This window comes from Anastrepha obliqua, chromosome 1, assembly GCF_027943255.1.
Source record: "Anastrepha obliqua isolate idAnaObli1 chromosome 1, idAnaObli1_1.0, whole genome shotgun sequence".
Taxonomy (NCBI): domain Eukaryota; kingdom Metazoa; phylum Arthropoda; class Insecta; order Diptera; family Tephritidae; genus Anastrepha; species Anastrepha obliqua.
This window is the reverse complement of record NC_072892.1, coordinates 69,384,170-69,408,079: the sequence shown is the minus strand read 5'-3', so window position 1 is coordinate 69,408,079 and position 23,910 is coordinate 69,384,170. Positions and strand designations below refer to the sequence as shown.

Sequence of the window (23,910 nt, the reverse complement as noted above, 5' to 3'; positions counted from 1 at the left end):
GCGCGCCAGTCATTTCTTTATTCAATTGGACCCTCCAACTGTCCCACCTGATCTTTTCAACGCAGAGGAGGCCTTCCTCTTTCCTGCTGCCACTAGCAGGTACCGCATCAAATACTTTCAGAGCCGGAGCGTTTGTATTCATTCGGACGACATGACCCAGCCAACGTAGCCACTCTTATTCGGTGCACTATGTCTATGTCGTCGTAAAGCTCACAGTTCCATCGCCTGCAACATTCGCCGTTGCCAAAGTGTTAAGGTCCAAGAATCCTCCGCAGAATCTTTCTCTCGGACATTCCAAGTGACGCTTTATCGGATATTGTCATCGTCCAAACTTCTGCGCCATACGTTAGGACGGGCATGATGAGAGACTTGTAGAGTGTTAGTTTTGTTCATCGAGAGAGGTCTTTACAACTCAGTTGCCTACTTAGTCCAAAGTAGCACTTGTTGGCAAGAGAGATTCTACGTTGGATTTCAAGGCTGACATTGTTATCGGTGTTAATAAACGAAGTCTTTCACAACCTCGAAATCATAACTGTACACAGTGACATGGGTGCCGATACACGAGTGCGCCGACTGCTTGTTTGATGACAGGAGGTAATTCGTTTTGTTCGCGTTCACCACTAGCCCCATTGCTTTGTCTCTTTATCCAGTTTGGAAAAGGCAGAACTAACAGATAGAACCGGTGATGTCAATATCATCGGCATACGCCAACAATTGTACGCTTTCATAAAATATTGTGCCTGCGGCTCGGACGAAACTGTCAGGTTAAAGAAGTCACACGACAGCGAGTCACCCTGTCTGAAATCTCGTTTGGTTCTTCCCAATTCTGACAGCGCTGCTGAGTAACGTCATCTTGCATAGCCGTATTACATTTGCACGGATACCAAATTCAGACATCGCGGCATAAAGATAACTCTTTTTCGTACTGTCAAATATAGTTTTGAAGCCGACGAAAAGATGGTGGGTGTCGATTGTCCTTTCATGGGTCTTTTCCAAGACTTGGCCTATTGTAAATATTTGGTCGATAATGGACTTTCTAGGTCTGAAGCCACACTGATAAGGTCCAATCAGTTGGTTGATGGTCGACTTCAATCTTTCACACAATACGCTCGCTAGAACTTTATAGGCGATATTTAGAAGACTAATCTCGCGACAATTTGTACAGATTGCAGGATCACACTTAAGGGGGGAAACCAGTTTAGACTGATCATGAAATCGAAATTCTCAAAAAATCAAAATCTACTCAACAATATGTGGTAAAAAATTTAAGAGGAAACTCGCATTATTCCCGATTCTATGAGAACTTAAGTGATCGCCCGTCAGTTCGGCACCGTAGCGCGCGGTAGTTAGAACGGCGTTTTTCTCGAAACGACTTTTTTCAACTGGTGGGCATTCTAGCTCAAAAAGTTATCGACCAATCGTTATGAAATTTTTGGGGAGTGTTCTTTTGTTCAATTCTTATTTATATGAACCTAATTCTTGGATTATATTATCATTAAAAATATTTTTTTTAAGCAAAATACATTAAAAATATGGTATGAAAAAATGACATGGTGTTCAAGCGCCTCAAAAACATGAAATTTTCAATATTATTTTATCAAAATTAGATTCATATTCTTAGGAAACAAGTTGTGAATGAAAAAAAAAATTTATTGATCACAGAGAAAAATTGAAACTTTAGGAATGCCCATCAGCCAGATACTCGGATGGCAATCGTCCATGAACAGCACACTCTAACGCCACTATTTCCGGCGCAATTAGCTTGAAAAAATTTAAAAGTGTACATAAAAATATTAATAAAATACCCTCTAACTTTAAACCATTTCTGATTATTCCTTTCTTGTTAAAGAAACTCAGGAAAAACACAAAAATTTCGGCCTCTTAGACCGGTTTCCCCCCTTAAATTCCAATCGGCAGGTATACTTTCATCTGACGATATTTTGCATAGAAGCTGATGTAGGTATGAATCTTACAAGCTCCTCGCCACCATGTTTGGATAGCTCATCCGGCAGTCCGTCGGCGCCCACGGCTTTCTCACCAGTCGCCGTCTTTGTTCTTACAGGAAAACGCCCCGGGCTTAAAACCATCTGTAAGCCGCGGAACTTTCTGGTAGAATTTTCGGGCGTTGTTCCTATTGGCCAGCACTCACATATTTCGGCCTTTCGTTTTTTCTGTCTGATAATACGGCACTCTTCTTAGCTCTCGGTAGCGATCCCACATGACTCGCGTTGCGCCCGATCGCAGCTTGGCTCTATAGGCAGCATCTTTTCTTTCTGCGGCAGCATGACATTCCTCGTCGTACTGTTCGCCGGAATCCGATTTCTTCTTCGCCTGCGGTATCCAGAGAACAGGAAATGTTGCTCCACTGATTGTGAATGTCAGATTGTTGGGCAGTACTCTCTGAGAGCAGGAGTGAGAGTTGAGTTGCGAATCTTCTGGCTGTCTGTTGTGATGGCAGCTTTTCGATGTCGAACATTCTTTGCGTAGGCAGATGTACGTTTTTAGCTGCACAGAGGTGTGTACGTAGTTTGGCTGCAACGAGGTAGTGATCCGGAGTCGATGTTGGGTCCTCGGATCGTACGTACATCTAAAACACTGGATGCGTGTCTTCCATCTATTACATCATAATCGATCTGGTTTCGCGTTTCTTGATCAGGAGAAAGCCAGATAGCTTGGTGTATCTTCTTATGCTGGAATCTGATGCTGCAGACTATCAGGTTTCGGGCCCCGGCGAAGTCGATCACCCTTTGTCCGTTACCGGATGTTTCGTTGTGCATACTGAATTTTCCGCTCATAGAAAGAATCTCTGTTAGCATCGTCCTTTTCTTCCGTCGGGGCGTGGGCGAAAATGAGCGAGATGTTGAAAAATCACGCTTTGATGCGTACGACGACAGTACTTGGCGACGAGCTCTCTCTCCTGTACAGCTGTAATAGACGTCGCAAAGTCCTAACTTTTTCCTGCCTTGCCCCGTCCATCGCATCCTTTACTCTCACGAGGACATCAACCAGCCGGGCAGAGGCATTTTCCCCATTAAAGGGCCGGACATTCCAGGTGCATGCCTTCAAATTGTTATCCTTAGTTCGTTTGCAGGGGTGCTCATCCCAGGCTTTGTTCGTGTTTTCATTGGAGAGGAGAAGTAAAACAATAGAGTCAGAGAGGATTTGAGGGTAAGCTTAGCTTAGTTCGCTCACTAATCGTAGTTTCGCAACTAGTAAATATATCTGCATATGTCAATCAGTTGAGAAAACCAAAAGAGTTAAAGGGCACTTTAAAGTTCGGATTAATGTATATGCTCCTTAAGTAAAGCCTACACTAGCAGTTACTAAGGACTAAGTATTTAAAGAAATTATATTTGATTCATACCTCGGCCTTATAAAGTATTTTTAATTAAATTTTGCTCACAGAATGTGCTTAGGATGTGTAACTCTTCAACTACAAAAAATATTTTCTGCATTTCAAAATCACTTACACTTTATATCAATATTAATATGATATATTCTCCTTTTACTTTCAGAGCTCAACCAAAGATTCATATGAATCAGTTGTGAAACACGAAAAGAGTGATGGCTCAACCTTACCGGTTAGTTCTGAACTTATATACAGCTCGGAGGAAAGTGTGCGCGCCTCCTCGCCTATGGAACCGGGCAAAGTGACCTATTTCGATGATGGCTCCACTCTGAGACCCATAGTGAAGGGCATAAATAATCCTTATGATTCGCCCGTCGACAAAGAGCGTAATCGTCGACGACGCAGCTCACTGCAGGCAAAATTGGAGCGACATCGCCGCAAAAACAACGACATTAGTCAACTCAGCATTGACACCAGCATGCCGAGCAGCTCACAAAGTGGATTGACCAATGGCAGTATGGCTGGCAATGGCAATGGTATGGGCTCATCTTCGGGCGATCTTTCGTACGGTGAAACCGATCCAAATCACTCGCCATATTTTCCGCGTCAAAAACGTCATTCATGGTGGAATATCTTCGTGCCCGAGAATTTGAAGAGCAGGTGAGAGAGAGAGAGAAAAAGAGAAAGGGAGGCTCTCTTTAATTTTAAGTATTGTGAAATGGGCACCCAACTAAAACCGTTAACCCGTTAACTGTGTTTGCTGTGAATTTAAAAACTGCTAATAACTCCTTAACGCCTAACGTCGGAAAAGTGTTTATTGAGCAATGCTAATCACAAAATATTGCTGACACATGTACCTACTTAACTAAATTGAAATGTTGTTTTGTTGTTCTGTTTTCCCTTTTGTGCCTGAGTTGTGCCAATAACCTCTTACGAAGTTTGAACTGACTTGAATTATTTTTAAGCACCTCGTTACTGACGTGGAGAACTCAATGGATTTTATGACTAACAAATATTAACCTACAGTAATGATAGAATTAAAACTTTGCACTTACTTAAGTGAATGTGGGTTCGTATAATTTATAAAAATCTTTGTGGCTTCATGAGTGGGCAGTTTTAATTGTGGGAATTACCTGCATGCGGTTGCTGTGGCTGCTGGAATGTCCAAGCCTAATGCACAAAAAAAGAAAAAGAGCTTATCTTAGCGCACATCAGAGGCTTCGACTGTTTGCTTCATTTACTTATTACATTTTTATTTATTTTTTCGAATTTCTTATTATTACGAGTACTGCATGCAACGCTGAGCTTAGTCGCGCCTCTATAGGATGTCGGTTGAAGGCATTTTTGTATCATCTTTCTTTTGGCTTCACTTGTGACGTGCGCTTCCATCACGTGAATTGATTTCCGTTACGTTCCGTATAAATACACCTTTATAGACTTTTTTATAAATTAGGAAGTGCTGAAAATATGCCTCACAGTGTGCACAAAGGAAAACTGCAAATGAGATTGGTAAAGTACATGCCATCAAAGTATTTATGAAACCTTTTTAACATTTTTCAGAGTTTATTTACAGAAAGTAATTTTTTAATCTCATTTGTGGTTTTATCATATTTTGCGGCTTCATAAATCGTTAGCCGAGTTGTCAAATTTTATAATTCAGTAAACCAAATGGAACTTTATATTTTTTATTCCTTTTTCATACATACATCGTGCCATCAGAGCCAAGCCTTTTATTTTAATCATTTCATGGCGCCCTTTTTAGATTATAATGTTCTTCTTTTAAAAGAAATTACAAAAAAAAAAATGACGTCCATATTTCGTACTCCAATTTATTGCTCAGTAAATATTGTTGCTATTGTAAATAATGTAAACCAATATGAAGAATGAGACAAACCATCGGAGAAAACAAAGAACGGAGTGATATATCAAATTGGTTCTGATGGTATTTTGAATCGGCCACCCCTTTTCTAACACTGTACAGTGTAAAATCCGACTTTTTTTAAAGCAACAAAGCTCCGAGAACGGAATATGAGAAATAGTGCAAGAGAATAATATTTATCTGACACTCTTTTAAAGTTTTCGTCTGAAGTTTTTATATATAGTTCCTTAAAAAACCAAAAATATAAAATAAACGTTTTTTTTTATTATTTTTATGTCTTATCTTAAAAAAAAGCGATTTCCACTGTGAAACATTTTTTTCAATGCTTTATTAATTCATGTAGTAAAATGTTACACTCTTTCCCTTTGTGCAGGGACTTGTTTCTCTTTTTCAGGAAAATAGAGAAGAACATCATAAAGCCAGTGTACGTTAAACAACTTAAAATATTATAACGTGCTTCCCAAGGTGTCGTAAGTGTTGTACTGTCTTATGTCGCAAAGTTTTAAACGGTTAAATATTTCCTTTAAAAAAAAATAAATAAATAATTGGCGCGTACACTTCTGTTAGGTGCTTGGCCGAACTCCTCCTCCTATTTGTGGTGTGCGTCTTGATGTTGTTCCACAAATGGAGGGACCTACTATAAAGTTTCAAGCCGACTCCAAACGGCAGATATTTTTATGAGGAGCTTTTTCATAGCAGCAATACACTCGGAGGTTTGCCATTGCCTGCCGAGGGGCGACCGTTATTAGAAAAATGTTTTTCTTAATTTTGGTGTTTTCACCGAGATTCGAACCTACGTTCTCTCTGTGAATTCCGAACGGTAGTCAAGCACCAACCCATTCGGCTACGGCGGCCGCCGTATACGCGATTACATATGCAACCCAAAAAACCCATAATTTTTTGTTTACTATTGGAGAACCTAAGGGACGAAAAATCGGCGCTTCAAATGACAATTCTAGCTACTCTCGAACTAATATGTATAACTTCTTCCAACAAAAACTAGTTCATAAACTTAAACGTATGCTGAGAAGTACTTACGCTTTTCACTTCAGGGCTGTTTCCCGTCAAGTGTTCCCGCTTCATCCCTCGATTTTGATAGAATTTGGTTAAGATGATCTACTATGTAGTACCATCAACTATGCAAAAGGGGGTTATGAAATATTGAGTAGTTGCCGAGATGTATATACAAATGTATGGGTAAACATGTAGATTTTTTTGTTTTGAATTCTAAGTCAAATAACTGTCAGTCTAAGAGAAAACATAATACATGTTTTCTACAGGCCGATACCTACGTACTTTCCAAAAAATCAACGTAAATTTGCAACGCGAAATTAATTTTTCTAACTACTGTACTTTGATCGATGGCACCGCGCGCCATTGCAGAAGGAGGAAGCAAAATTCAATTACGGATTTCTGTTGTTCCATAAAAAGTTAGGTATCATTTTAATTATGCTTTCATTTAGCATAATTAAAAAATATTCAAAATTTCAAAATAAAAAAACAACATAAGTTTGAAATAAATGTTTTTATTAAAATTAATTAGTTTTATTAAATTAAGTTGAAATGTTTTTTTATACATTTCTTCTCGGAAAGTATTATAAACACTCTTTGATCAACAGTTATTAACTAGGCTGATGCTGCTGATAAGGATGACAATTAACATTTCGTACAGCAGCCCCATGTTAACCCTAAAGCACACAATTTGAAAAATGACAAATTCACACAAATGAGCCTCTGAGGCTCATATATAAGAAAAAGTAAATATATTGATGAAATGGTATTTTTATAACTCAAATCTTTATTTCATGAAAAAAAAAAACATAAATTGACAAATTTTTATTCATTACATATTTAATTCATTTATTGTTTTCGCAATTTTGGCAAATTTTGGTTGTTTGATAATGCTCATTACAGACGTTTTTGTTACACATTTTACAACATTGCTTTTGCATTCTTGCTTTTTTTGAAGGGCAAATATAGCAACGTTTTCTTTTATTATTGTTGTCGTTGCTACTTACAGGCAATACATCGTTGCGAATTTGCAAAATATCTGAAATTGCGCTTTGTGCCTCCATTCTCATGTGTGGTTTTTTCTGTCTTTTCAATATCATAGGTTCCACTAACTGCTCACAAAGTTCTCTGAGAAAAAGGTGTCGACGGTTAGACTTTCCGCTGTTCCATAAAGAATTTTGTTTTGTCCATATAATGTATGCTGCAATTCCTGCTGCATCCAACATATTCATAAAAAATGCAAGAGGCCAACGGTTCGTTTTGCGTTTTGTCATGTATTCATGTACAAGTTGGTCGAATGTATCAACACCACCCTTGGTTTCATTATAAAACATATTTATTTCTGAAATATTTTTTTCACCGTTTTTCAAAATATTGCATGTGTGATGCATTGTTGACAAAAAAATAACTGCCTTGCCGACTTTTGGAACATGTGAAGCAATAGTTATATTTTTCTGAAAGCCAAATATTGTAGATGAAACTGCTCTTTTTCTGTAGGGCAAAAATTCAGGCGGGATGCAAGCCTTTTTTTTTCTCAAAGTTCCAACGATAGTGAGTCCTTTACCAAGAAGGTTTTCTGCTAATTCTTTACTTGTGAAATAGTTATCCATTGTTATATTTCGGTTTGTCCCGTAATAGGGTTCACAAAGTCGTTCAACGACATTTTTAGCAAGGCCAACACTTCTCGTATTTCCTTCTTTTCCTGTATAAGGAATTCCTCGAAGAGGATATGCGTTTTTGCTGTCACACAGCCACCAAATTTGTATGCCGTATTTGTCAGGCTTAGAAGGAAGATACTGAATAAAGCAACAGCGGCTTCGACATGGCATGAGTTGTTCATCGACAACTAAATATTCACTTGGCATATAATATTTACCTAAATTGTGATTAACCATATCCCAAATATTTCGAATAGGGGCCAACTTATCCCCTAGTCGTCGTGAGGATCTGATCAATTTGTCATCGAAACGTATAAAACGCAATAATTCCTCAAATCTGCGACTTGACATACTTGCTTTGAAAATTGTTATTCCATAAAGCCGATCCCAAAATAAACGGTAATTTTGATTGTTTGATTTCATATGTCCTGCTGTCATAAGAAGTCCGACGAAAGATAATAACTCATCATTGTCTAGTGCTTTCCATTTTATCGACTGATTAGCATATACCCTTTCCGCTTCTTGATTAGTGTATTGGATTATTTGTGCACAAACTTCATTGGAAATGAACAGTCTGAAGCAATCAAGTATATTTTCCAAAGTTTTCCCTGGAGGCAATAAAACCTTATCAACTTTGCCTCTTATTTTGTTGGAAGATCGAATTTTCGAGGTTGGTGGGGGACTTTTCGACCATATAGTTCCATCTTTTCCTTTGTAAATTGCCATATTTTCTGTTGCGTCCTCAATATTTTCAGCGCCATCGTCTGAAAACTCATTTTCAATTTCCGAAGCAGAAAAAACATATTCTGATTCCGAATCAGAAGAAAAATCAGGAAGAACGAACTCTTCTTCTTCTTCAACAGAGTTTTCTAAAGCCTGTGCAATTTGTGTATCACTAAGTTTAGTTTTCGCCATTTTCTATAAAAAAATATGTTTTTTTGAATTATTTTCGATATGAGAATCTCAGAATTATGAATTTTGTACTTACCAAGATAATCCAAACGAAATTACGAACGTTGTACCACTCAGCAATTATTGAAAATAAATACAAAAATTTTCGAACGTACATAAACAATGTCTATACAATGATCAATATTCCGTTAGAGATTATCAAAACAGACGGTAGTTATATCAACCGTTATGAATTTTTTTTTTATATTATTACACAAGTTACTGACACAATCAACGTATTCTTTTTTATTCGAACCAAATTTGCATTGACATACATTTTTGCAATTGAAATAGCATAACAATAACCCAAAAATATTAAGGAGCTCATTAGGCACATATGTGTAAATGTGTAACATTTATATTAAAAATTTTTTTTGAGATTAAATATATTTATATTTTGAAAACTAATAACACTAAATTAATTAAGGAACTTATATTGAAGAATACCAAAAAGATGAAAGACTTTTTTTTTAAAAGCCATGAAGAAACTGCAGTCATGATATAGATTTGAGCCTCAGAGGCTCACTTGTGTGCAATACGAGTAGAAGAGACGAGCTACCTGAAGACGTTTTCTGGGTTTACTGTTAGATGAGTTAGACGAAGACGACCGGTAACTACATCGCACTGATAGGGTTTAGTAAGCTGCTACAACAACAACAATAAGATAGTTCAGAACAGCTTGCAGCTTCACACAGTCCCTTCCTCGCCTGTAAGTAGCTGCGAATGCCTACAAATGCGAAGTATGCGTTGTAATTGCTAATCACTCAAGTGAATCCGCCGCATACCAATATATGTACTTACATATCTACATCTCACTACTTACATCTCTCAGAGGCATTTGCTAATTTGCAAGTTCAATAGCTGTAAGTTGTAATCAGATATGAGCACTTACATGGTACCGTAATGCGCAAATACAGTGGTGGTCACAAATATAGTACTTTAGTCCAAAACGACATTATATCTGTAGTATTTCTTCTTAGTAAACTAAATGATTACCAACATTTTTCTGGAGTAGCCGTTTACTAATTATGGAACAAATACCGCTATAATCTTCTCATAAAACTCATTTACATGAAAATAGTGCGAGTGAGAACTGGACACGAATTTAGCACAGATAAGAAAACTCCTTTACACGTTCCATAATTTAATTAGCTGAGTCGAATTCTTAGGTGTGGTTTAACGTAAAATCATTTCGATTAGCATTAAAAACAAAACTTGAATTAGAATTTTTGGCGAAAAGACCCTGGTGCTCAGAAACGCAGCGACAGCTTATTCAGAACACGAAATCATATTCAAGCACTATTATGGAAATATCAAAGCATCTGCGATGTTCTAAAAAACTGGTTTATAATGCACTTAAACATATTGAGAAATATTGTAACGTAAAAATGTGAAACAACGTCCCAGAGCGCGGAAAACCACTCCAAGAGAGAATAAGTTGATATGGAGAACTTCACGGAGCAACCCATTTAAAAGCTCTAGCGCTATCTAGAGTGAAGTGTCGCCAGCTTAGGAAATCAATGTGATCGTATCTTCTAAAGCAATTAGAAGACGATTAAATAAAAAAAATGTACACGGACACAGTTGTTGTTACAAAACATAACCAGAAATCCGGACTTCAGAACTTTGCACATATCAAAATCGATATGTTTTTGGAAAAACGTCTTGAGAAGTGAACGTCTTCTGTCATTTCGGATCTGATGGAAAAAGGTATATTTAGCGTGCACCGAATATACTACTATATGGTAGTAAGTTGCATGATTCACATTACACACAAAATGCCAGAAAGGATATTAGCTAAAGTTCTAAATTCGTGACCACCACTGTGTGTATGTCTGTATGCGTACATGAATGTGCATGTATGTATTTACATATATACATATGTATTTTTGCATTGAGGTCTTTTGTACTCACTAATTCATCAAGTGTAGTCATGTTGTCGAAGGCTTGTCGAAGTGATTACTGTTAGATGCTATTCTTGCCAGCCAAGACAATGAGTTGGTTCGTCATTCAGGTGTGACTGATAAATGTATTTGTTACCTGTCATGTTCAAGATAGTTTTCACACAATCGCCAAGTCCCACGAGAATTATTTAATCTTAACTGTGAATGACTTGCGTTATTTAATGTAATAAATTCAAGTTTTATAATACAGCAATTTGTTGTGGAATAAATTATGATACTTTAAGAACCCGTTTAATTGTGTTATTTAATGAATAAATCTCTTAGCAGTCATATATTCCTTCACGGTGCCATATATTTTAATTTTATCCTTTCGGCAGCCATATCAAAAAGAAATGTCGTGCATTTGTTATATGGAGAAAAGCGCCAACACCATCGAGGCTAAAAATTATAAAAAGCTAACTGCATTTTTTAACAACTTAAAAGTTGCACTTTATTTTACTAAAATCAACTAAACAACTACATACCAAACATCTTTCTAGAAATTCTAATTAAAAACCGTGGAATTGGGATACAAATTTTGTGGAAATTTTCTGATTTTTGTATAAAGATTGAAAATTAAATTTAAATAATTTTTTTGGTAATATAAATGAACAAATAGTAAATATTAAAAAAACAAAAAAACATTGAATACCTTTATTTGCAATCTATTCATAGAACAATAAGCAAATTATATAACATTTTGTCTAAATACTTGCATTATTGGTTCGGCTGTATGAGTACTTGGTTTTTGAGTAAATACAAACCAGGCGACTCATTAGCGCGCTTCCCATTTTTGTTGGTGACATTTTGCCCATTGTAGAGAGTACTCTCACCTTCAGCATTCATACCACAATGTTTAACAAGTCAGATTGTTAATAGACACTGTCACTATACTCCGTTTGTGTAATTTGCTTTACTTTTCCACTAAGCACGTGTGTTCGCGGACACAATCGACAGGAGACTATTCTAAAATAAACAACGAGAAATAGGCAAAACTAGTCAAAATGTTGGTATGCTAGGGTTTTTTCGGGGACTGTTACAGACTGTTAATGTAAGCCCAGTTCATTTTACAACCAAAGCCATATAAATAAAAATATCAAACTTTATGCAAATTTAAAACAAAATCAACCAATAAAAAAAATTGAGCATTCCTTATAAAACCAATGAACATTTTTAGCCACTTCAAACTTGCACTTCATTTTACTTTTTTTTGAAATTCTAAATAATAACTTCGAAATTTTGTTGAACATTTTTCGAACTGTTACAAAATGGACTCGGATGTGGAATTGTGAACTGTGTTTTAATACAAAATTAGTGAAAATTAAATAAAAATAATTGTCGAAATTTTCTAATATATCACACTACTGACCACAGGTTGTATGCCATTACACATACTTATATGTAAGTGCATATGTACACAAGGATTTGTATAAGGTGGCACAAAATTAACCATTCAACTTTGTTTTTGAATAACTTTTTTATTAAATACAAAAATTATTTTGAGTGATGAAAATCTTTATTTTGACCTTAACGCACTCCATTGATTGTCTGTTTGTATGCTGCAGCTGTCTAGTTGTCTAGCGTCAAATATGATTGACGTACGATGCCATTCCCAAAAATTATAAATCTTCCGATAGGGTGACTAATTTGCGCCACCTTGTATATGGAATATTGCATCGTGAGCCCGAGAGGTGAAAGTTTCCATAGCTGCTGATCGTTAGCCAGATTTTGTTACCTTCAAAGGTATCGATCGATTGCGGCTTATTGACATATGCACATAGACCTGCGACAACAGAAAACTCCTCAAGAAAGTTTAGTGTTGTAAAATCGCTTGATCTTGTTGACTCATTTACGACAACTCAGCCAGAGATAATCACAACCAATCACAAAATTATCTTTAATAAAGTTTGATGTAGTGATTTGGCACCAGTGACTGTTAATAAATAATAGTTTTCACCAAAACATTTTGTGCACCACAGCATGTCAACATCGACCTGGCCCTATTAGAAAACCCTTTAAATTATTAACATGTACACTGCAATTGAATTCTATTTCAATTTCAATAATGCTTGGAGAAAAAACTGATTGCACATTTTTCACTACAAACTATATGCATACATATATACATACATACATACATACATACATACATACATACATGTTATAATTATAAATGAAAAGCGAAATGATACGCTTACACATTCCACAATAAGCGAAATATCTACATGTAACGGTATTCATGAACAAAACAAGTCAATTTTAATTAAGATAAGAACAAATTGAACCACTAACCGCAGCTTATATGGAAATATTTTCATAGGCAACCACTTTACATACGGACATACGCGTAAATGCGATGACAATGAACAGTAAAGAAGAGGTAGCAATTCGCTGTAGGAGCAATTACAATAGTTGTAATAGTAACAACAACATGCACTGGTGCCAACAACAAGCCCAACCAACCAACTACTGACAGTAGCAGCACTGAGCATCAACTATACACATTTTTCACTCACTTAATTAATAAACAAACGAATGAGCAGACGAGCGAACGCGAAACGGCTGCACGTGTGCTCGTACCTACCGTAAGCCCATCCAATGCCAACATATGGCATCGTTTAGCAACAATAACAAATATTTGTATTGGTTATCAGCAATATTGAGTTTTGAACAACAAATTGTTGTTGCTACTGATTTGAAAAGATTGGTGGCAGTTATATTACATTGGTAGGCAACACTCTGTACTATATGTGCATGTATTTAGCACTCCAAATAATTACGAAGAACTTGAACAACAGCAGTGATGTAGACAATAACAAATAAATAGATTCAAAGTGGCGCGCGATCAGGCCAAAAAGTCAATTGGACTTAGAGAGAAACAAATATTTCGAAACATTGCTTCAAACCACACATTGTTTGCACAAATGGTGGCACCAAATGTGTGAACAGCTGTGCGAATATATTTATTAAAAAAAAAAAAAAAAATTAATATAAATAAACAAACAACAACTAATACCAGTAATCACGCTTATAGAAGTTATAGTGTGGACTGCAAAAAATTCAAAAATTATGAGTGAGTGCGGTAAAGCGAAAGGTAGCAAATGCAGGCATTTGTGTGCATTAATGAAGTTATGCTGGCATACGAAAAAGCGAATGTGACGAAATCATTGGCTGTAATCGTAATTTAGTGGCTTGAGTTACAGAAAAGAAAACAGTTAAATAGCGAGCGATTGTAATTTAGATCAGACTTGCAGAAAGTTGCTACTAAGTCTTAACCCACAATATAGAAAACATTTTTTTATTTTCATTTCGTTTGCATTGCAGGACGTACAAAATTACCAAAACATTTTCTTTTTAAGTATAGGGTTTTTCAGTAAGAGCGCTTCAACTTTTGAACTTTTTTGAATAAAACACAAACGGTTTGACTTTTTTAACTAATTTTTTTTTATTATCGAGTTTGAACATATACATTTAAGTATGAAATTCGATTTTTTTTGCATAACCACCGCGTGCACGTTTTACGAAGTCCAATCGTTGAACCCAATTTTCGACCACTCTTTTGCATAAATCGGCCGAAATTCCAGGAATTTCGCGTTCAATATTGGCTCTGAGCTCACAAATCGTCGCCGGCTTGTTACTGTAGACCAATGACTTCACATAACCCCAAAACGGGACGGCTTGTTAAATGGACCGTAAAATGGCCGTAATGCTCTTAAAGTAGCAGCAACAGAACGATTATTTTCATAAAAAATTTCCACAATTTGCAATCGTTGTTCAAGTGTGTAGCGTTCCATGATGAAATGTATACTAATGAAGTTTACAAATAAGAAGCGAAAAATAAAAAATATTGCGTCGTTCGCCCTCCCTATCGGAAAAAAGTTGAAGCGCACCTATTGAACAACCCTATACAAAGTGCAATTTTCTTCCATATAACAAGATAGCTTACGGGAAATGGAAAATAGAGTTAAGGAGGCAAAACTGTCATCTACTTGTAATTACTGATTTAAATTTACGTTCGAATTTTTTAAGGAGGTGAAAGTCAAAGTGTACCTTACTATTAGGAAGAAGTAAAAAATGTGATCACAAGATTTACACAAGATAAAAAAATGTTCAATAATTTTTTGTGGCATACTGTGAGCATAATTTTTTCGGAACACATTCACTTACGCTACATCCTTAAAAATTGGTATTTTTGAACTATACATGGATAATCGATAACAAGGCTTCAAGTATATTGCAAACATATTTATTATAAAGTTTACTTTTTTATGGGCTAATATCGACGATAACAACTTTTACAATCTTCAGTTTTGTACTGAATAGTGCACCATTGCTCCATTTTCGAGCTTAATTCCCCAACTTGTAGTTAAAAAAGCCGTTTAATCATACAAAAATTTACACTCGACAATCCAGTATTGAGAAATAATAAAAGAAGGAGTAACAAAAGTAGGCGCCAGCAAGCAAGCGGGGTTCGTGCAAATAGTTTTAATCAAATTATTAATTGGCATTTCGGATGTTTGCCAAATGGGGCCGTTTCTTTGCCTTTTTCCCAATACAAGCTAATATTTAAGGTCCGTATTTAATCAGTACGTTCAGTAAACACATTTTCGGAATCTGATTCGGCAATCTTTATATGTGAACATGATACAGGTCCGTGATTATGTTATCAGCTGCATTGCCCTGTTTCGGTTCATATGAGATAGCGCCAGAATCTGCCTTCATGAGACTTCAAACTTACTCAAATTGAATAGCCTATAAAACTTTACACAGAGAGGTTTCCCAAAAATTCCGATTGAGAAGCTGAAAATTTTGATGGCAAATTTAAATTTAATTTATTTTCTTTTGATTAAATTTAGGAAATTTTGTACAAAGTTCAGAAGTATGATTTATAAAGTTTCTGTTGTACCATGAATTATGTTTTTATTAAACACTAACAACAAAAATTATGCGTGCAAAATATTGCGAATATTGTATAAAGATGTGATGTGAGCAAAAGTGTAAAAAAGAGAAGATAACAGAAGGGAAGAGTTCGTGGAAAAAAATAAAAATTAAATAAACTTCTAAAATTTCGTCAAGTAAACAGTTGATTCTGCTAAATCGAAAACGTTCTGCCCACACTTAGTCGTACATTAATTCACCAAATCTTTTATCTAAAACCCCCTCTCTGAAGCTTTGACCGACATCACATTTGCATATCGAAAAATAAATAAAAAAATCATTGTGTGCCAAATCCCAATCCCTCCACATTTGAATATGCAAAATTTGATGAGTTGAATGAGTTGCAGTGCAAATTATTTCCATATATATATATAAATGGCGCGTACACCCTTTTTGGGTGTTTGGCCGAGCTCCTCCTTCTATTTGTGGTGTGCGTCTTGATGTTGTTCCGGCAGTTATTTTTATGAGGAGCTTTTTCATGACAGAAATACACTCGGAGGTTTGACATTGCCTGCCGAGGGGCGACCGCTATTAGAAAAATGTTTTTCTTAATTTTGGTGTTTCACCGACATTCAAACCGACGTTCTCTCTGTGCCATACTTCACCTTAACAATCCTAAATATCACCAAAAAATTAGACAATTATGCACGAATGTTGGTGAATGTCGTGCTTGGTGTTGTTACTGTGCAGATATGAAATACCAAAACTCCAATTATCGAATGTTCAATACAATTGGCATTTTGTTCGAAAAGTCTGAGTAGGTCTAATATTGATTACAAGTTGTTAACAGCAGTAATTACAAGCAAAGTAGGGAAGTAGGAATAGAAGGAAATTATTCAAGTAGCTGAAAAAAAATAAAAATAGAGTTAACAACCTCTAGAAATAAAAAAACAATATTTGTTGTTGCTGCTTGCCTGTAGAGCTTGCTGTTACAGGCATTTCAAAGATATTTGCTATCGCATGTTACCATGAATTTACTGAAGTAATTGGCGTTATACCTATTGAGCTAACTGGAATACATACGATGTTCTTATGCGTGTACTAGGTTGTTCGATAAGTTTTGTGGTTCGATAAGAAAAACACAATTTTATGGTTTGAAATAGATTTATTCAGTATTATTAGTATAGTCTCCCTGGGCATAAATTCATTTGTTCCAACGAGATTCCAATTTACGAATACCGTCCCTGTAGTAAGAATCTAGAAGGGCTGCAAAACAGCTCATCATTTGATGAAAATTGCTTTTCACACATGCATTTTTTTAGGTCTGGAAACAGATGGAAGTTGCTAGGAGCCAAATCTGGTGAATATGCAGATCTGGTGGATGCTCCAGCAATTCGAACTTTAATTCATGGATTTTAGCCATTCTCAAAAAGCCTTTGCTACACGGTGCATTGTCTTCATGAAAAAGAATTTGTTTCTTTTGCAAATTTTCTCTTTCTTGACGAACTTTTTCCTTGAGTAAGTCTAAGGTTACAATATTATTCAAAATTTATTATTTTACCAGTTTACAAGTAATCCACAAAAAATTTCTTTAGCATTCCAAAAAACTGATGCCAACATCTTCTTGGCAGATTTCTGGACACGAACTCGTTTTGGAGTCGAAGAACCAGGCTTCATGGAGATTGACCCACTTTAAAAGAGATGAATTGACGCACAAAATCCACTTCATCCTATCGAAAATGTTCTAAATGTTGCTGAGAAAGTCGTATTCGAATATGGTTTTGTTCCATTGTAGCGAATCCGGCACCTATTGTGCACTCACCTTTCTGAAACCCAATACTTTACTAAAAATATTGCTTACACTGCCCAATCAAATGCCTAGGGCTTCTACTAAATTTCTTTCAGTCAGTCGACGGTTTTCCAATACGATAACCTGTTTTGTCTACGATTTCTGGTGTTCTTGCTGCTTTTGGACGTCAGATTTGATCGACAACCGTGGTGGTCAACTGACTTGTCCCATTTCATTTTAGTACAAATACTTGATTGAAACGGTTTCTGTCACCAAATGAAATGCAACATTCTTGGTCATTAGTGGCAACACACATTTCGTTTCTTATTTATGTATGTGGATACCTGTTAACAAAAGTTAGCAAAGAGTTATGTAATTTTCTTCTTCTTCTTAATTGGCGCGATAACAATTTGGCCGAGTTGAACAAAACGCGCTAATCGTTCCTCTCGCGCCAGTTGGGCACACCAAGTTAAGCCAAGTCCTTCTCCACCTGATCTTTCCAACGCAGAGGAGGCCTTTCTCTTCCTCTGCCACCATCAGCTGGAGCGTTTGTACCCCTTCGGACGAAATGACGCAGCCAACGTAACCGCTGGATCTTTATTCGCTGCGCTATGTCGATTTCGTTGTAAAGCTCATCATTCCATCGCCTGTGATAATCGCCGTTGCCAAAGTGTCAAAGTCCAAAAATCTTCCGCAGAATCTTTCTGTCGGACACTCCAAGTAACGCGTTATCGGATATTGTCATCGTCCACGCTTCTGCGCCAAACGTTAGGACGGGCATGATGAGAGTCTTCTTTGTTTGATGACAGGAGGTACTTCGTTTTGTTCGCGTTCACCACCAGACCCATGCGCTTTGCCTCTTCATCCAGTTCAGAAAAGGCAGAACAGCGTGGTTGTTAAGGCCGATGATGTCAATATCATTATGTGATCTATGGAATTTTAATTTCGCCTCTAAGTATTTTCCCAATGTTGCCACTAGCAGTTCTTGATTAATTTTCATTCGATTGGAATACAATTTCTCGCACTGTTCCACATTTTGTCGATTAATGCTTAGAGAAACACTTTTTCTCGACCATTCTAGCAGTTTAGATTGAGTGAATGCGATGTCATATGACCGACAATTTCATCAATTTCTTACAGAAATAGGCTACTGATACTTTGAAGACTGCTACCATAGTTGGTTCGGCTTTTCTTATGTCATTCTGCATTACGTTCATCAAGTGTGTGTGCTTATATACATATAACAATCACTTTAGTAACTTCATCTGGTCTGAAACTATCATGGCGGGGAATCTCTCTGGCCAACCCAGTGATTAGCACCAGATGCATGAGGCGCCGAGTTGTTTGAGTAGTAGGCGCCACACGATTTTGATAATATAATTGTTCCAAAATTCATGTAATTATTATGATTCTTCCCTGCAGTGATAAGACCGAAGTTCCAAAGGTAAAGTTCAAACACTCAAAGCGAGAGAGGGGAGTAAAGTTTGTCCACTATTATAATGGCATAAAATCCACTTGCATACATGCATTAGTATCAATAAAAGGTACTGCCCTTAAACGAACAAAACTGGCCTCATCACTCTCAACAACCAATTGCTGTGATATTTGTATGTACATATGTGCATTTGTGTGCTAGTGTAAAAAATTTCAACCGTGAAAGTTTATTTTTATATCGGCTTTACTAGGTAAACCATCTACCCAATAACACTTTATTCTGATCACTCGCTTCGGTTACAGAGCAAATATCATAAAAAGTGCGTGCCAAAGAAAATGAAGAAGAAGAAGCATACAAGAATACTCTATTATTAATGTATTGTCAAAAAACTATTGTTATAGCTCCTGTTTTTCAGTTTTTGTTATTTATTTTTGCTCTTGAAGGCACTTGACAATTTTGTTGACTTTATTTGGTTGTGTTGTAAATTTCTAAAAGTATTTCTTTACTTAATATGTGTTTAATTTTGCTATAAATTCTAAGAATGGCAATCTTCTTAATACAGAAAAAACCAATATTCGTTTAGCCAAAAAATTGCTGCTGTTATTAGCTCATTTTTATAGCACTGCCTGCCGACCAATAATTTTGCTCGGCTGCACAGTGGGGAGCGCGCTGAAGTTAATTTTAAAAAATTTACTTTATTAGATAACATAAGAACCATTGTAAGCACAATTGAAGGGTGCAGAGGGCACAGAGATAACCAAAAATTGTAATTATATTTTTTTTTTTTAATTTCAAAAATCTTGTAACAATTTCGATCTTCGGATAAGTTTTGGTAGCTTGTTTGTGTTTTTAATAATAATTTCATCAGCTAGTTTGTTTTCCGTTTGCACACCACACATTAAGATTATGAGAAGACTCGATTTAATCATGCCTGTCTGCTTGTCCGTCTGCCTTTGCGTACGATAACTTGAACAAAGATTAATTAATTTCTTTCTTTGTCCAAGGTAGCTTCGTATTGAAAATGAATGAAATCGTTCGATAGCCGCGCCCACCTCCCATAGAATGTTACTTTTCAAAAAAGAAGCAATAAACTGATATTTCTGTTATAAGTGAAGTAAAATGACTCAAGTTTGATGCAAATAATGAATCCATGAAAAGAAATACGACTTAGTAAAATTTTGAAAAATAGCTGGTACACTTCCTTTAAGTGCTTGGCAGAGGTCCTCCTATGTGTGGTGTGTGTCTTGATGTTGTTCCACAAATGGGGAGATTTACAGTTTTAAGTCGACTCAGAACGGCAAATGGTTTTTCTATGAGGAGCTTCTTCATAGCAGAAATATTTGCACTCACTTGCCGAGGGGCGTTGGGATAAAACCATGCCCACTTTTTGCATATTAAGACTAAATGTGTTAGTCTGATGTTAGGAGTTTTAAACCTGTTTGTCTATTAGTTTTTTTGATTAAAAAAATTTGCAAAAATTAAATTTGACTAAGATTATTTCAGAGTTACAAAAAAAGACTTTTTAACGCACCAAAATTAAGGTACTTTTTTTTTAAAGAACACGATATTTGTCTTCTACATGCATACATATGTATGTATATGTTTTTACATCATTTACAGTTGAAATAATACCTCATGCGCAGTTTGACGTATCCAAACGGTATCAGTTGTCCGGCTCCACTGTGCACTGGCCTTCCGAAAAATTGAGTGTAATTTATCAAAATTTATAGTCACCAATGAACAATAAACACTTCAAAGTTATTTTTTATACTACAGTTGTACAACATAATTTATTTACTCAACCGCTTTTTGCAAACAAACTAGTCGCCTATAGGGCTTACCAATAGGAACCACTTATTTTGAAATTTGTAAAGAGCAGTGTTTATTTATGGAATATAAAATTTGGTTTTTAATGAGACGATTTCTAAAACATGCTTTTCGGGTACTTGTTAACTCACTAGTTTTCCTATCAGTTGTCATTATTTCAACATTCTGGACCAATCACTTCGCGAAAAGTGTGCACCAAGCAGTGGCTCCTTTTAGATGCACCAAAGGTTTAAGGATAACTATTCGATTCTCAGCTTTCCAAATGCGACAAATGTGTTATTTTATACAGCCTGTTCCAAGAAGTGCAAAGAAAGTACATACACATATAACCGAATTTGAGCAAACGAGTCCCAGTATACAACCCTTTCTGGGCCAGTTGCGGAAAGTCTAAAACAGCTTCTAACAGCAGGCGACTTTCACGCCGAAAAATTATGAACAAAGAGCACAGAACCCACGAGGCTCACAAAAACGTATATACGGTTTCCCAAAGGGATAATAACAGGGCCCTGTATCCTTAACCCAATGTTCCCCCGATTTGTGCTCCACCTTACGATTTGTGTATAAGCTTATGTACATAGAGGGTTCGAAAATAGGATTATAGATCCGGGAAAATCTTTTTTCGACACCACAATGGTCACAATGGGATACCGTGTCACCCCGAAAGTGTTCGAGAATATGAGTATTTAAAAATATGCACAGACACCACAATGGTCCGCAGTGTGGTCGCAAGAGTAGTCCATCTAATTAAACCTAATCTAGTCATCTAATTCGAAATGTGTTTCATTAAGACTCGTAAACAAAAAATATAGAATATTTTTTAACTCCGTAAATCGCTTACCATTTCGGTGGTAAAGCTAAATCATTATACATATAGTAAAGCTGTGAACAACAACGCTGCACAACCGACACAAATCTATTCTGTAACCTCTGGTTGAAATGGAATATCGAGTCTAGGACACCGTAATGAACGGATTTATAACCGGCCAAAGGCTGATACTTTAGTAGTATTCGCTAAAAAATGTATGAGAAATTTTTTTCCTGTTATAATAACAACAACACTATATCTACAGGTCTCGAAGAACATGGCTCGAGAAGCTATCGTCACATCTGTTGCAGATGAAGAGCTTCATGAGTCTCTTAAGACCCCCGTTACATTAGTATAATGATGTTATTTATATGTATTGTAGCTGGTTAAATTTCTAACTATCCCCAATTGGTACCGATAAAATCTGCATATATGACTCACTGATATAGCGACCCCTAAAAATACTGATCACCTCACTCAAACACCCCTTAAACCTACTTATCTAACACTTTACCTTACCTTACCTTTGGTTGACATCAACGACAACAACTGCTGCAGCCACCGTCTAAGTCTGGAAACCAGCTACAACAACAAGAACTGGTACTAACCAAAGAAACATAGCGCAAAATGCTAAATAGGCGGTCCTGTTGGCACGCCCTGTACTACACTTTGTTAGGCGGGTATCACATACGTCATTACCATAATACTAATGCCTTGATACTTGTACACAGAAGTTAAAAAAAGTTAACCTACTTGAGTTTTACAATTTTTTCTTGAGTCTGAAACTCAATATTTTGAAATTTAAATATTATTGTAATAGAGCTTCGGTGGCATTACGGCAACGCGAAAATCCACAAGCTGCAGCGAAAGCGATTCCATGGTAAAAGTATAAAGTGAAGGAAATTTCATTCACGAAATCGCTGAAGTAGAAAACAAAGCTTACTCTACAGTTTACGATTAATCTACCGGTTCCGCTATTCAAAAGCTGAACTTAGGATGCCTGCCTAAGATGTGCCAAGGAAAATAAAAGACTTAGCTAAACTTTCTGCAGAATATAGGAAATGGAAGCTCGAAGTTTATTTAATATTTTTTGCTTTATTTATTTGTACATAATAAATAATCTGGTGATTAAAAATAAAGGCTTCAGCTAAGCATAACTTGCTAAATCACCGAAACCATTAGTTTGCGGCCCCAAAACTTTTTGTTTCGTTTGGTCCATATAATTACCACCTTAATTATTTTAGTTTTTTTAACAACTTGGCATGTATAATACATATTTATATTTTGTTTTTATTATGTTTGTATTGAATTGATAGCTTTTAGATTTACTTCACAGAAATCCAGCTTTAAAATGAAGTTAAAAATTTGTTTTATAAAATTAGTATATATCTTAACTTTTTCTGACTAGTGTATGATTGTACATATATGAATATAATTACAATCGCGCATTTTATGGTTCTCCTATTATTGCAAATGTATTTGCCTTTATTTTTTTATCAACTATCAAGTGGCGCGATTTTTCCATACAATTTGACTTTTTTGAGCACCAAAAATATTTGTATTGTTATATGAGTATTTGTATTTAATCAATGTACTGCCAGCTTAAAATATTTTTAGCTTCTAATCTGCTCAGCGATCAGCCCTATCTCACCAAATTTTCAGAAAAACATTCACTCAGTCACTGATCGATTAAACCGTGATAAAAGCATAGTGAGGTCGGCCAGTATTTCAATTTCAAATTTTTACTCGAGATTGATTTTGATTATATGTACATGCCTATGTCCCTTCCATAAGCAAAAAAATATATAAAATGACCTGTAGTTATAAAGGATGCAGAAATATTAAACAAAGTAAAAAATATGAAGAAGATCATCACATAATATCAAGGATAATAATATCCTTTGCGTGCACAAATAAATAAAAAAAACTCTATTGCAATAATGTAATATATATGGTATATACTATACATACATGTATATAAATAATGCTTACATATTTTCGTCGGTTGTTTGGCCGAGCTTCTCATCTCTCTATTTGCTTATTGATGGTTATCCACAAATGGAGGGGCCTACAGTTTTATGCCGCCTCCAAAAGGCAGATGGCTTTTGTGGGAAGCCTTTTCATGGCAGAAATGCACTAGGAGTCTTGCTATTGTCTACCGAGGTCCGACCGAGCGGGAGACATTTACAAATTTTGACGGGGTAATTTTGTTATTATTTGCCAAATGTTATTTCCTTAGAATATTGTAATTCCATCATTTATTGTCTGAATTCCTTTGAAAAAATACGTGAAATCTATGAAATATCAAATTAATTTTCGAGAAGATTTTAACCCTCTAACGATCTCTAAAAAAAGTGTCGAAACGACTTATTCGTCAGAGAGCTA

At 36.0% G+C, this 23,910-nt stretch overlaps 1 protein-coding gene across 8 annotated transcripts in view; it reads left to right on the top strand.

Moving 5' to 3' along the window:
- The window catches only part of LOC129253536 (TLD domain-containing protein 2), a 323,786-nt gene that overhangs the window by 65,691 nt on the left and 234,185 nt on the right, over positions 1-23,910 (top strand). For all 8 annotated transcript variants that reach the window (XM_054891966.1, XM_054891965.1, XM_054891964.1 and 5 more), the window contains exon 3: positions 3,516-4,009. In XM_054891966.1, the coding sequence (XP_054747941.1) occupies positions 3,516-4,009 (494 nt within the window). The remainder of the gene's footprint in view (positions 1-3,515; positions 4,010-23,910) is intronic.